Genomic DNA, 11,259 nt, shown 5'->3' with positions numbered 1-11,259 from the left:
AGGTGGAACTGGGCCAATTAGGTCGATGTTGACGTGGTCGAAACATCGTTCTGGCACCTGAAACTGTTCCAGTGCCGCTTTGGTGTGGCGGTGTACTTTGGCACGTTGGCATTAGACATAGGTGTTCGCCCAGTCCCTCACGTCCTTTTTAAGTCCGTGCCACACAAACTTGGCTGCCACCAGCCGGTGTGAGGCCTTGGTATCTGGGTGTTAGAGGCCATGGATGGCGTCAAAAACAGACAGCCTCCACTTCACAGGCACAATAGGCCTAGGAGGGCCCATGGAGATGTCACACAGCAGAGTGGTGCCAGCGTCATCAAATGCCACCTCCTGCAACTGCAGTCCAGTCATGGATGAACAGCAAGCCTGCACATCCGGGTCAGCGGCCTGCTCCGCTGCCATGCTGCCGTAGTCCATGCCGAGGTGAACCGCCCCTGCAACAGCACGGGAGAGGCAGTCTGAAACCTGGTTGTGTTTTCCAGAAAGATGTGCAATGTCTGTCGGGAACTCAGAAATGTAAGTCAGCTGCTGCTGGTGCCTGCCAGACCATGGTTGAGCGACTTTGGACATTGCAAAAGTCAGAGGCTTGTGGTCCACAAAAATGGTGAACGGGCGTACCTCCAACAGTGAACGAAAGTGTCGGATGTCAAGGTACACACCAAATAGCTCCCGGTCGAAGTTGCTATACTTCCGTTCACTGGGACGTAACTGCCTGCTGAAAAAGGCGAGAGGCTGCCAAGCATTACCCACCCAAACCGCACCGACTGCGTAGTCTGAGGCGTCCGTGGTAAGTGCAATTGGGACAGAGGAGGCGGGATGGGCCAACATGGCAGCCTTAGCCAGGGCAGTCTTAGCGTCAGCAAAAGCCCTGTCTCTTTCTGGGTTCCAGTCAGTGTGTTTCGGCTTGCCACCTATCAGAGCTTCGTACAAGGGTCGCATGGTTTGGGCAGAAACGGGAGAAAACAGTGGTAGAAGTTAACCATGCCAAGGAACTCCTACAAGGCTTTGACAGTGACTGGGCATGGAAAAGTAGCGATGGCCTCCACTTTTGATGGGAGAGGAACGATCCCGTCCTTTGTGACTCTGTGCCCCCAGAAAGTCTATGGTGGAAAGGCCGAACTCGCACTTGGCAGGATTGATGATGAGCCCGTCCTCTGTAAGGCGCTCAAACATAGCGCGAAGGTGCAAAAGGTGCTCTGAAGGTGATGAATTGGCCACCAGGATGTTGTCAAGGTACACAAACACGAAAGGCAGATCCCGTAACACATAGTCCATGAGCCCCTGGAAAGTCTGAGCAGCATTTTTGAGCCCAAATGGTGTGCGCAGGAACTCAAGCAAACCAAATGGTGTGATCACAGCTGTTTTTGGGATGTCGAGAGGGTGTACGGTCACCTGATGGTATCCTCTGATCAGGTCCACCTTTGAAAAAATGACCTTGTCAACCAGATGCGCTGAAAAATCCTGGATGTGGGGCACAGGGTAGCGGTCAGGCGTCGCGTCGTTGAGCCATTGGTAGTCCCCACAAGGATGCCAGCCCCCCTCCTGGTTTGGGGACGAGGTGCAGGGGGGAGGCCCAAGGACTGTTGGAGCGTTGAAAAATTCCCAGGCGGTCCATGGACTCGAACTCCATCTTGGCTACGGCAAGCTTGTTCGGCTCGAGGCAACGAGCACAGGCGTACACGGGTGGGCCAGTGATGTCAATGTGGTGCTCGACACCGTGCTTGGCTGTGGAAGAGGAGGTGGGCTGGGTCAGTGCTGGGAACTTGACGAGCAGACGCTGGAAACTGTGACGGAGAGCAGGCTGGAGAGGTGCACCGTGCCAGAGTCGCTGAGGGCGCGGGCATAAGAACAGAAAGTGACGGCGTCGATCAAGCGCCGATTTTTAACGTCCACTAACAGTCCATATGCACACAAAAAAAACCTCCGCTGTGCCCCTATGTCGGAGAGGAAACGTCGGCCGCAGATGGAGTCGCGGATGAAAAGCAGCCTACCGGCATGGCCGATGCTCACTGCCACTAACGAGCGCCGGCCTTGGCATTTCCCACTTCACCGAAGCAGCATGGAGAGTGGCATCGTTTGGCCTTGGAGCCAAACTTGGCATGGTAGAAGCACACACCCGAAGACTGTAGATGATGCAGGGCTGCTGCGACGAGCGAATGATCATCCATTACCTCAGATACAAAACCAGTAGGGTGGAGGGCAGCTGCGCAGGGTTGCTGACTAGCCAAGAAACACTTGTCAGCCTCATCCGCCAGTTCTCTGCAATCTGTGTTGGCCAAAACAGCTCTCACATGAGCAGGCAGTTGGCGCAGGAAAAGGTGGACGAAAAGGAACCCTGGCTCATTGTCACCAAGCAGATCGAGCATTCGGTCCATTAGCTCTGAGGCCTTGCTGTCACTGAGGCTTGAAGAGAGAAAAGCCTACTGGCCCTCTCAGTGTCAGACAGTTCAAACTTCTTCAGTAAGTACTTCAGTTTCATACTTTCTTGTTTGAGGAGGACGTTTAAGAAGGCTCACCACCTCCCGAGGACAGATACCTTGTAGTAGTATCTCGTTTCATCGGCGGTAATCTGTCGTAAGGCAAACTGTGCCTCAGTTTTAGCGAATCAGGCTGAAGCAGAAAACTCCCAGAACTTGGGGAGCTTGAGAGACACAGCGTTGGCGGCCATGTCGATCTGGATAAGTCCAGTAAACAAACGTCAGGGGTCACCAGTGTGGAACTTGCTTTAAAGTAGAAAATGAGCCAAAAACCTCTCACATTCAGACTCTGTGAGCCGTGTTTATTAACTGACAAAATAACATCCAATGCGCATGACAGAAAAAGCCAGCAACGGTAAACGTCACCGGAACTCTTAAAACAAACGCAACTATAAATTTAATCAAAACATCATAACATATAACAGAACACACATATGATGAAGTGAATTATGTTGTGCTTGGAGAAAGCACTACAAGCTATTCTTTTGTTCACATTGATTCGTATTGGGACATTATTTTCAGTACTTTGGCTCTTTTACCATGGTAAGTACGTTTTGTGTTTAAGTAGTATTATTTTGTCATGATTAATTTATTTCCAGCTCATAATTTTCTTTTAAATGTCCGACATATCATGCGCCACATACGGAACGCTAGTCAATGCTTCTTTTAGTAGAAATTAGCGTCAAGACCGAGGGTTCTACTGTATGCTGCGGCTCTGCATGCCCTGCATCCTCCGCATGATGACCATCATTGGGTGGCTTATTTTTTTTTCCATGTCCAATTTGAAAGGAGCAATGTGGTTAGCTGGACTGAGCTAAACATGCAACTCAAGTGTGGCAAGGTCACATGACTGATATTGGCCTAATTTCGATGTTAATATCTTTAATGTTCATGTCTTGATTTTTATACGATAACTAGAGGTGGGGGTGGCTCGGTCAGCATGTCCGCCTCACAGTTAGGAGGGTGCTGGTTCGATTCCACCTCCTATGTGGAGTTTACATGTTCTCCCCGTGCCAGCGTGGGTTTTCGACGGGCATTCCCGGTTTCCTACAACATCCCAAAAACATGCTTGGTAGGCCAATTGAGCACTCCAAACTGCCTCTAGTTGTGAGTGTGAGTGCGGGTGGTTGTTCGTCTCTGTGTGTCCTGGGATTGGATGGCAACAGGTTCAGGGTGTCTCCTGCCTACTTCCTGATGACTGCTGGGATAGGCTCCAGCACGCCCGCAACCCCAGTGGGGGACAAGCGGTATAGAAAACGATGGATGGAACTAGAGTTGTCCCTGTCTTTCCAGTCCCCATTACAGCCTCGCTCAGTCAGTCCGAGTCAGCCGAATGCCATAGAGAACGGACTCATCAGTACCTCATCAAAACCAGATGCTGCACACTTAACATGCTGCCAAGTAAAGAACAAGGAAAATAAAACAGAGTGCGTTTCTTTTTTTGTTGTTATTTGGCTGTCTGCTTGCATTGTGCCTGCTTGTGACGTGGAAATTATGGTCTAAATGCCGATTGGCTGTCACCAATGAGGGGCAGGCTGGGCCCACATGGGTAAAGGACACAAAACTCAAGGATGGAGGACAATGACCACCTCTGACAAAATATCGCCCAGCCCTAGTTTACAATATCATAGAATTACTGTACGTGTGTACTCACAGTTTGAGTGTGTGTCGTCATCCTCATCCATCTTCTGAAGACAAACAAAAGACATATTTAATGTAATTGATTGTTAATTTATAGTGCAGTCTTTTTAGTAGCACTTTTTGTAATAGTTGCATTTGTGACTTGTATGTCGTCAAATTAGAGTTCAGACTCGCAACCAAGATTCCCATTCCCCAATGAATTGTCTGCCTCGCATTAGAGTTACAACCATGAGAGCTGGAGTTGTTTACGTTGGAGCTGGCCACACCTACAAAACATAATTGTTTTAAATTATTGAGCAATTCAATTGAAATAGTTCATGACATCATTTTAGACTAAAAATCCCTAAAATAATTTTAATATTTATTTGAAAGTTATTTTCAGTCAATTTTAATTCATTTTCCGCTCGTATACATTGCTGGCGCCACAGATATACATCAAGCATGCAATCGAGATAATAACAGCGATGAGGAAGAGTAGACGAGACAGCGGAATGCAGCTTCCTCTGTGGGAACAATTGGGATTTTGCAAGAAAGACATTTTCCGTGCATAGCCTTTACAAATGCCCAATGAAATATAATGACAACGCAACATTTGTTGAGGCATCTCAACAGTTGTTGTGCCAATATAGTAGTATCCCTACAGGAGCGGGCACGAATTGAGTGACAGAGGTGCAACATTACTTGTTGTTATCATTTAAAGACGCAAACATACTTTTGTGTTTCCTAATTTCCAGTTTTATGTTTTTTTTTAAAAAAGTGCTTGCATCGAATGATCAATAGCTGCGTAGAGAAACAAAGGAACTGTACACACGTTCAGCAGTTTACTCAAGGTGCCTCCACCACTCATACAGTCCTACATCTCAAATATCCCCAAAAATACTCATTTAATGCACCAAACAGCAAAAAGTAGTCAGTAAATGAGCACATTGAAAGTTTTGTAATGTGTTTGACCCACCAAAATCAGAACAGGTGGTTCGCTGATTATTTTTTTTTTACAGGGATAACTACGTGGGGACAATAGTTTGTTGACAATTGAAAATTGACTACGATTTTTTGGAGTTGACCATAGTGATAGCACTACAACAAAAAATAAGTTCATAGATGTCTTCATGACTAGACTCTGATTAAATCTGCATTTTCTTTACAAGATAGGGTCATGTAGGGAATGTTCAAGCTACTTTTAAAGTCGATGCTACACAGAATTTTGAAGTACCGTCATTTTCTGACTATAAGTCGCGTTTTTTTTTATTAATTTGGGTGAGGGGGGGCAACTTATACTGAGGAGCGACTTATATGTGATTTTTTTCACAACCGTGGGAAACCGTGATAAACGAACCGCGATGTAGCAAGGGATTGCTGTAATTTTAATTTCAAGTGACATCAGCGGCGAGGCGGTTGTTTACATAAAGGCCAAATATTTGATCACGGGACGACGAAAATGACGTCATTTGAACTGCAAGTGACGTCACCCGTGCCGCGCGGCAGTTGTTTGCATAAAGGGCAAAGGATTCGATCACGGGATGATGAAGATGACGAAGGGCCCCACGTACTACCGGCATAATTAGCGGCTTTGTTTGTAAGTGACACGGAGGATGAAGAGTTTGAAGGATTTAATGATTTAGAGTGACACAGAAGGTTTGAAAAACTATTATGGCTTTTACGCACGCCCTGTCCGACTCGACGGAGCTCTCTTTCACCTGGATGAAAGTCAGGGGCCGGTGCTCGGCCGGGTGGCTGTCCGGGGACGGTGGATGGGGGTCGGACATTGTCACACACACATCTGGGTGTGGTGAAATTTGTCCTTTGCATCCCCATGTGATTTTGATCCATCCCCTGGGGGAGAGGGGAGCAGTGAGCAGCAGCGGTGCCACGCTCGGGAACCATTTGGTGAGCTAACCCCCCAATTCAAACCCTTAATACTGAGTGCCTAGCAGGGAGGCAATGGGTCCAATGTTTTAGAGTCTTTGGTATGACCGGGCCGGGGTTTGAACCCATAACCTTCCAGTCTCAGGGCGGACACTCTACCACTAGGCCACTGAGCTGGTTATGTCGTGTCATGTCATGTCATGTCTGTTCTTGGTGTTGGATTTTGTCAAATGAATTTCCCCCAAAATGCGACTTATACTCCGGAGCGACTTTTAGTCCAAAAAAATACGTTAAATAAAAAATTGGCCACCTTCCTGTTGGCTTTAGTATGTAGCTGTGAGGGACTTTTAGTAGGTCTCGAGCTATTACATGTGTTGATATTTTGCAAAGAGCTAGTAGGAACTTACAACCGGAGCTGCTCTTTTAAACTTTTGTAGGGTGCTTCATTGAACCATAAAAAAAAATCACAATAACTAATAAAACATTGATGATTAAGCCAAACCCATGCGTGTGCGTTTTTGTCGCAGTAATATTTCATTGTGATTTATTATGTTATTATACACTTGTGATCGCTGTGGAAAGTGTGTAGTAACTAAGGAACAGAAGCAGAGGAGCCGAAACCTGTTGCCTCTGCTTGGCCCCAGCTGATCCCAAGCCGGCGATAAGAGGAAACCACTGGAGAAGACATTTCTGCTGTTAGGTGATATGATGAAATGACATGCAAAAGAGCTTATCTGCTAATATCTTCTTGCAGAGACTCGGCAAGAAAAACATGCAAACAAGGGCTGATTTCCCCACCCCTTAGAGTTATGTAAATTAGGGACCTCAAACCAAATAAAAGTGAGGTTGATGGGAGAGCTGATTAGAGTAGTTGAGAGACCAGCATACGACTCTCCTATTCTCCTTGCGAGGAGAATAGGTGAGAGAACAGCATACAGCTCTCCTAATTCTCCTTGCAAGTAACTGGAAGTGTCTTCTCTCCTCATTGTTTGTGAGATGTTTAGGAAATAAACTTATAATAGATTTGGTGCACGTTTAGACAATCAAAGTAAGTGCTATTTACTTGGGAACCATGGCAACAGCGCTTCGCAAAAGGTTTGTGTTTTAACATAGGCCTGTTTTAAAGAAGAAAAATACCTTATTGTAAATAAAGTACATGACTGAGTGTTGAGCCAACTGTAACATGGATGAGTGTCTAATTATGTTGTGTGTTTGTGTGGGAAAGTGTGGGCAGTTTTGCTCTTTGCCACCCCTCCATTTGCACATACAGGACTCAATAAACATGTACTTCTTTTCTAGCTGAGAGAAGATGAATGAAGATAAAGTAGAACTAATTCAATGTAGATCTAGGGTGACCAGACGTCCTCTTTTTCCCGGACATGTCCTACTTTTGAGCCCTATATTTTATAATATATTTTCATCATTGCTAAGACCATACATTTTTTTTTTTTTTTTTTTAGCAAACAATGTGTTCCCACGACAACAGTCGTGGACAAAATAAAAAGTTTTGGTTGGATTTGTTCCATCCACAGTTTTGAGTAGAGAAAACCAGACTTCCCTCTCATCAGGCATTTTGTCCAGTTCGTCCTGAGGGATGCCAAAACGCTCTCAGGCCAGCCAAGAGACATAGTCTCTCCTATGCGTCCTGAGTTAGGGTTTACCCTAACACTTCCTCCTGCGACTTCAACTGGGGAGGCATAAAGGCAGTATCTTAATCAGATGCACAAGTTAACTCATCTGGGTTAACAAACTGGGATGGCGGTCCAACTCCAGAGTAATCACACTTCTCAGGCTCCCTGATAAGGTCTATTCAGGGGTACTGGAGGGTCCATTAGGCGGTCGAATTTCAGATTCATTATGTGGAGGGTACAGGATCAGGGCGCTGTAGCTCAATGGTACAGTGTTTGTCTCCCAACTTGCAGGTTATGGGTTCAATCCTCATCCCATGTCCATGGTGACCATGTCCAAGTGTCCTTGAGTAAAACACTCAACCCAGAATTTCTCCAAGTGGCATCTGGAAGCGCCCTGCATGGCAGCAGCCACCTGCTGGTAGAATATCTTAAATTCATTGTGCATTGGTTGTACAATGACAATAAAGTCATCCTATTCTACCAAACCTACTGAGTATGAGTAAGTCAGATTCTTTTCCGGTGTAGGTTTGGACTCCGCCAAGGTTGCCCTCTGTTTATAAATTCAATGGACAAAATTTCTAGATGCAGCCTAGGCATTGGGAGGTCTGGTTAAGTGAAATCAGTTTCGCATCTCTGCTATTTGCAAATGTTGTGGTGCTTTTTTTACCATCACTTAATGTCATTTTTTTCTGTAAGCCAAGACTAAGCCTTCAAGTAAGATAACCTGTTACTGTCTTTGATACAAATGTATTTATTTTTTTGTTTTATTTCTCTTGTTTTTCTGATTTGTTGGCTTCTTTAGCCATGATCTCAAACCCTCATTGGGGCGGCTCTCAGCCAAGTTTGAAGTGGTTGGGATGAAAATCAGCATTTTGAAATGGGCTGTACTTGTATAGCACTTTTCTACCTGCTTCACACAGCTTCCTCATTTACCCACTGATGACATACTACCATCTACCCACATATGGTCACAAGCTGTGGGTCCCAAGGGATCTTGTACACCTGAAAAAAGTCCTATCAACCCTTTTTGGTCTCTGTGTCCGAGCTCTCCCAAAGAGATAGGGTGAGAAGTTCGGTCATCCCAGAGGGACTCAGTCAAGCCGCTGCTCCTCTGCGTTGAGAGGAGCCCGGGGCACTGTCCTCGATGGCCACATGATGTTGTAGAGGTGAGTCAACCAGATCAGCCCCACAACATCCAAAGCCTTTTGGTAACCTTGCTACTCAGGAGCTTTTTAAACACCTATGTGATTTCAAACTCAGAGATAGGAGAGCCCACCTCAGAGTCTCCAGGCTGTGCTTCCTCAAGAAGGCGTGTTGTTGGAATTGAGGTCTACTCCCCACCGACCCACAACGTCCCCAGTCTGGGTCAGCAGCACCACGTTTTCATGCTACAGTGTTAATGGTGTACTGCATAGGATGGTGTAACAGAATTTCCTCAAAGCCGTCCAGAAGTCATTTTACATGGCCTCGCCACGTTTTTGTCTCAGCAACCGCCATAGCTGCCTTTTGCTTGTCCATGCAGCACCCATCAGCTGTCTCTGGAACCCCACAGACTAAAAAGGGTTGATAGGGCTTTCTTTAGGTGGACAACATCTCTTACCGCTGGTGTACACTTGCAGGTTCTGGGATTTCTGCCACGAACGGTACCAGCTACCTTACGGCCACAACTCCGATCAGGAGCATCAACAATGGAACATGATCCACTTAGACACCCACTTCTCTCAGATTGTGGGTAAAGTTCTGCCAGAGGTGTGCGTTGAAACGCTTTCTGAAAGGAGGGTCTGTCAGACATTCCCAGCAAACGCTAACAATACAGTTGGGTCTGCCAGGGTGGACCGGCATCTTCTCCCACCATCGGAGCCAGCACAAAACCAGGTGTGCTGATTAGTTGACAGCTCCGCACCTCTCCCCCCTCTCTTCACCCGATTGTACAAAATATGCGGCCGCAAATTTGATGACACAACTACAAAGTTGGACATTGAAATGCGGCCTCGCGTGTCATTGTACCAAGTGCTCATATAGATAAACTTGTTTTTAAACATAATGTAACGGACAATCCATGACGAGCACAGTCCCAAAACAAAACACCAGCTGGGCACTTATCAGGGTGGCCATTCCTCCCAATCATGCCCTTTTGGGTCTCACTGTCATTTACCACATGAGCATTTAAGTCAGCCGGCAGATTGATGGAGTCTCCAGGAGGGGCACTCTCCAGCACTTCTAAGGACTTCAAAAAGGGCGGGTACTCTAAACTGCTATTTGGTGCATAGTCACAAAGGACTATGCAGAGGAAGGCTACCCTCATGTCCACAGGGGTAAACCCCACAAGGATAAACCCCAGTGTACAGGCGTCGACCCATGGGGTAATAAGTATGCCCACAACTGCACTGTGCCTCTCAAACAGTGGCACCTCCAGAGTGAAAGAGAGTCTAACCCCTGTCGAGATGACTGGTACAAGAATCTAAGCTATGTGTGGGGCAAATCTGACTATGTCTAGTCAGAACACCTCTGCCTCGCACACCAGATTGGACTTCTTCCTTGCCAGAGAGATGACATTCCACATCCCAATGGAACCAGGGATGATGATGATTTGATGAGTTTGCCTACCTTGATGTGTGTGCAGCTTCATGAGTTTTCGTTCAGGTTTAGGCCAAATTTAGTGTTGTTTTTGTAAACCCTGCATTGCCGTGACAGTGTTTTAAGCACCGAGAAGGTCTAAACGCAAGCTGATTTTTCATCATTTCCATCCGACCACACAATCTTCCGGTTTTCCCCGTAGAGTGCCACAGCGTCACAAGAGACATTTCGACATTTCTACATTTTTCTAAAGATTATTTTTTATGATGTATTCTATGTGCCCTCTCTGCATCCATTGCAGCCTGGTCATCCTGGAAGGGGGATCCTCCCATCTGTGGTCCCTTCTCAAGGTTTCTCATTTTTCCCCCAGTAGGGTTTTTTTTTGTTTTTACTTGCCCTCCTGGGAGTTTATAATGACGGGATGTTTGAGAATAATTGTCAATTTTTTGTACATGTGAAGCCCTTTGAGACTTGCCTGTGATTTAGGGCTATATAAATAAACTTGATTTGACAAGCAAATATTAAGATTCAAGAAGTTTATTGGCCATGTTAGGGCATGCCAAACAAGGAATTTGACTCCGGTAGGTCTCTGCCTTACAAAACTAACAACATTCAGGACATGTGTGAAAATTGACAATTATTCTCAAACATCCCCTGATCTTAAACTCCCAGGAGGGCAAGGAAAAACTCAAAACTCTTACTTGGTTTAAAGAGATCTGGTTGACCTGCTAGGAGGCAAAACAAAATAATAAAACTTTTTTTTACTGTAGCCAGTAGGTGGCGCTGCCACTACAACGAAAACTAAGCTTGTAGATAACCTTAGGCCCAAACTGTCATTAAATTTGCAAAAGTTTGCAAATTAAGATCATGGGTAAGGTAAAGTTACAGCAGCTTTTTAAGTCAAAGCTATCCCAAATTCTAAAGTGAATTCAAAATGTCTGCCTTCTTTTTCATTTTAACATATGGCTCCAAGAGACTTTTTTGTAGGTCTTGGGCTGTTACATGTAGCACAAAATTTCCTTAGAGCATGTTGAAACTTTCAGGGACATAGGTTTAATTTGGCATGG

At 45.8% G+C, this 11,259-nt stretch overlaps 1 protein-coding gene across 5 annotated transcripts in view; it reads right to left on the bottom strand.

Moving 5' to 3' along the window:
* The window catches only part of LOC147061389 (SRSF protein kinase 3-like), a 79,435-nt gene that overhangs the window by 26,578 nt on the left and 41,598 nt on the right, over positions 1 to 11,259 (bottom strand). For all 5 annotated transcript variants that reach the window (XR_015065904.1, XM_085910434.1, XM_085910439.1 and 2 more), the window contains one exon: positions 4,132 to 4,165. Coding sequence is in view for 4 of the 5 variants with exons in the window: in XM_085910434.1 (XP_085766560.1) it covers positions 4,132 to 4,165 (34 nt within the window). In the remaining variant the exon portion in view is untranslated. The remainder of the gene's footprint in view (positions 1 to 4,131; positions 4,166 to 11,259) is intronic.

This window comes from Syngnathus leptorhynchus, chromosome 1 (assembly GCF_054491065.1).
Source record: "Syngnathus leptorhynchus isolate UIUO chromosome 1, UIUO_Slep, whole genome shotgun sequence".
Lineage (NCBI taxonomy): Eukaryota > Metazoa > Chordata > Actinopteri > Syngnathiformes > Syngnathidae > Syngnathus > Syngnathus leptorhynchus.
The sequence above is the reverse complement of the archived record's forward strand: the minus strand, read 5'-3'. Positions and strand labels throughout refer to the sequence as shown.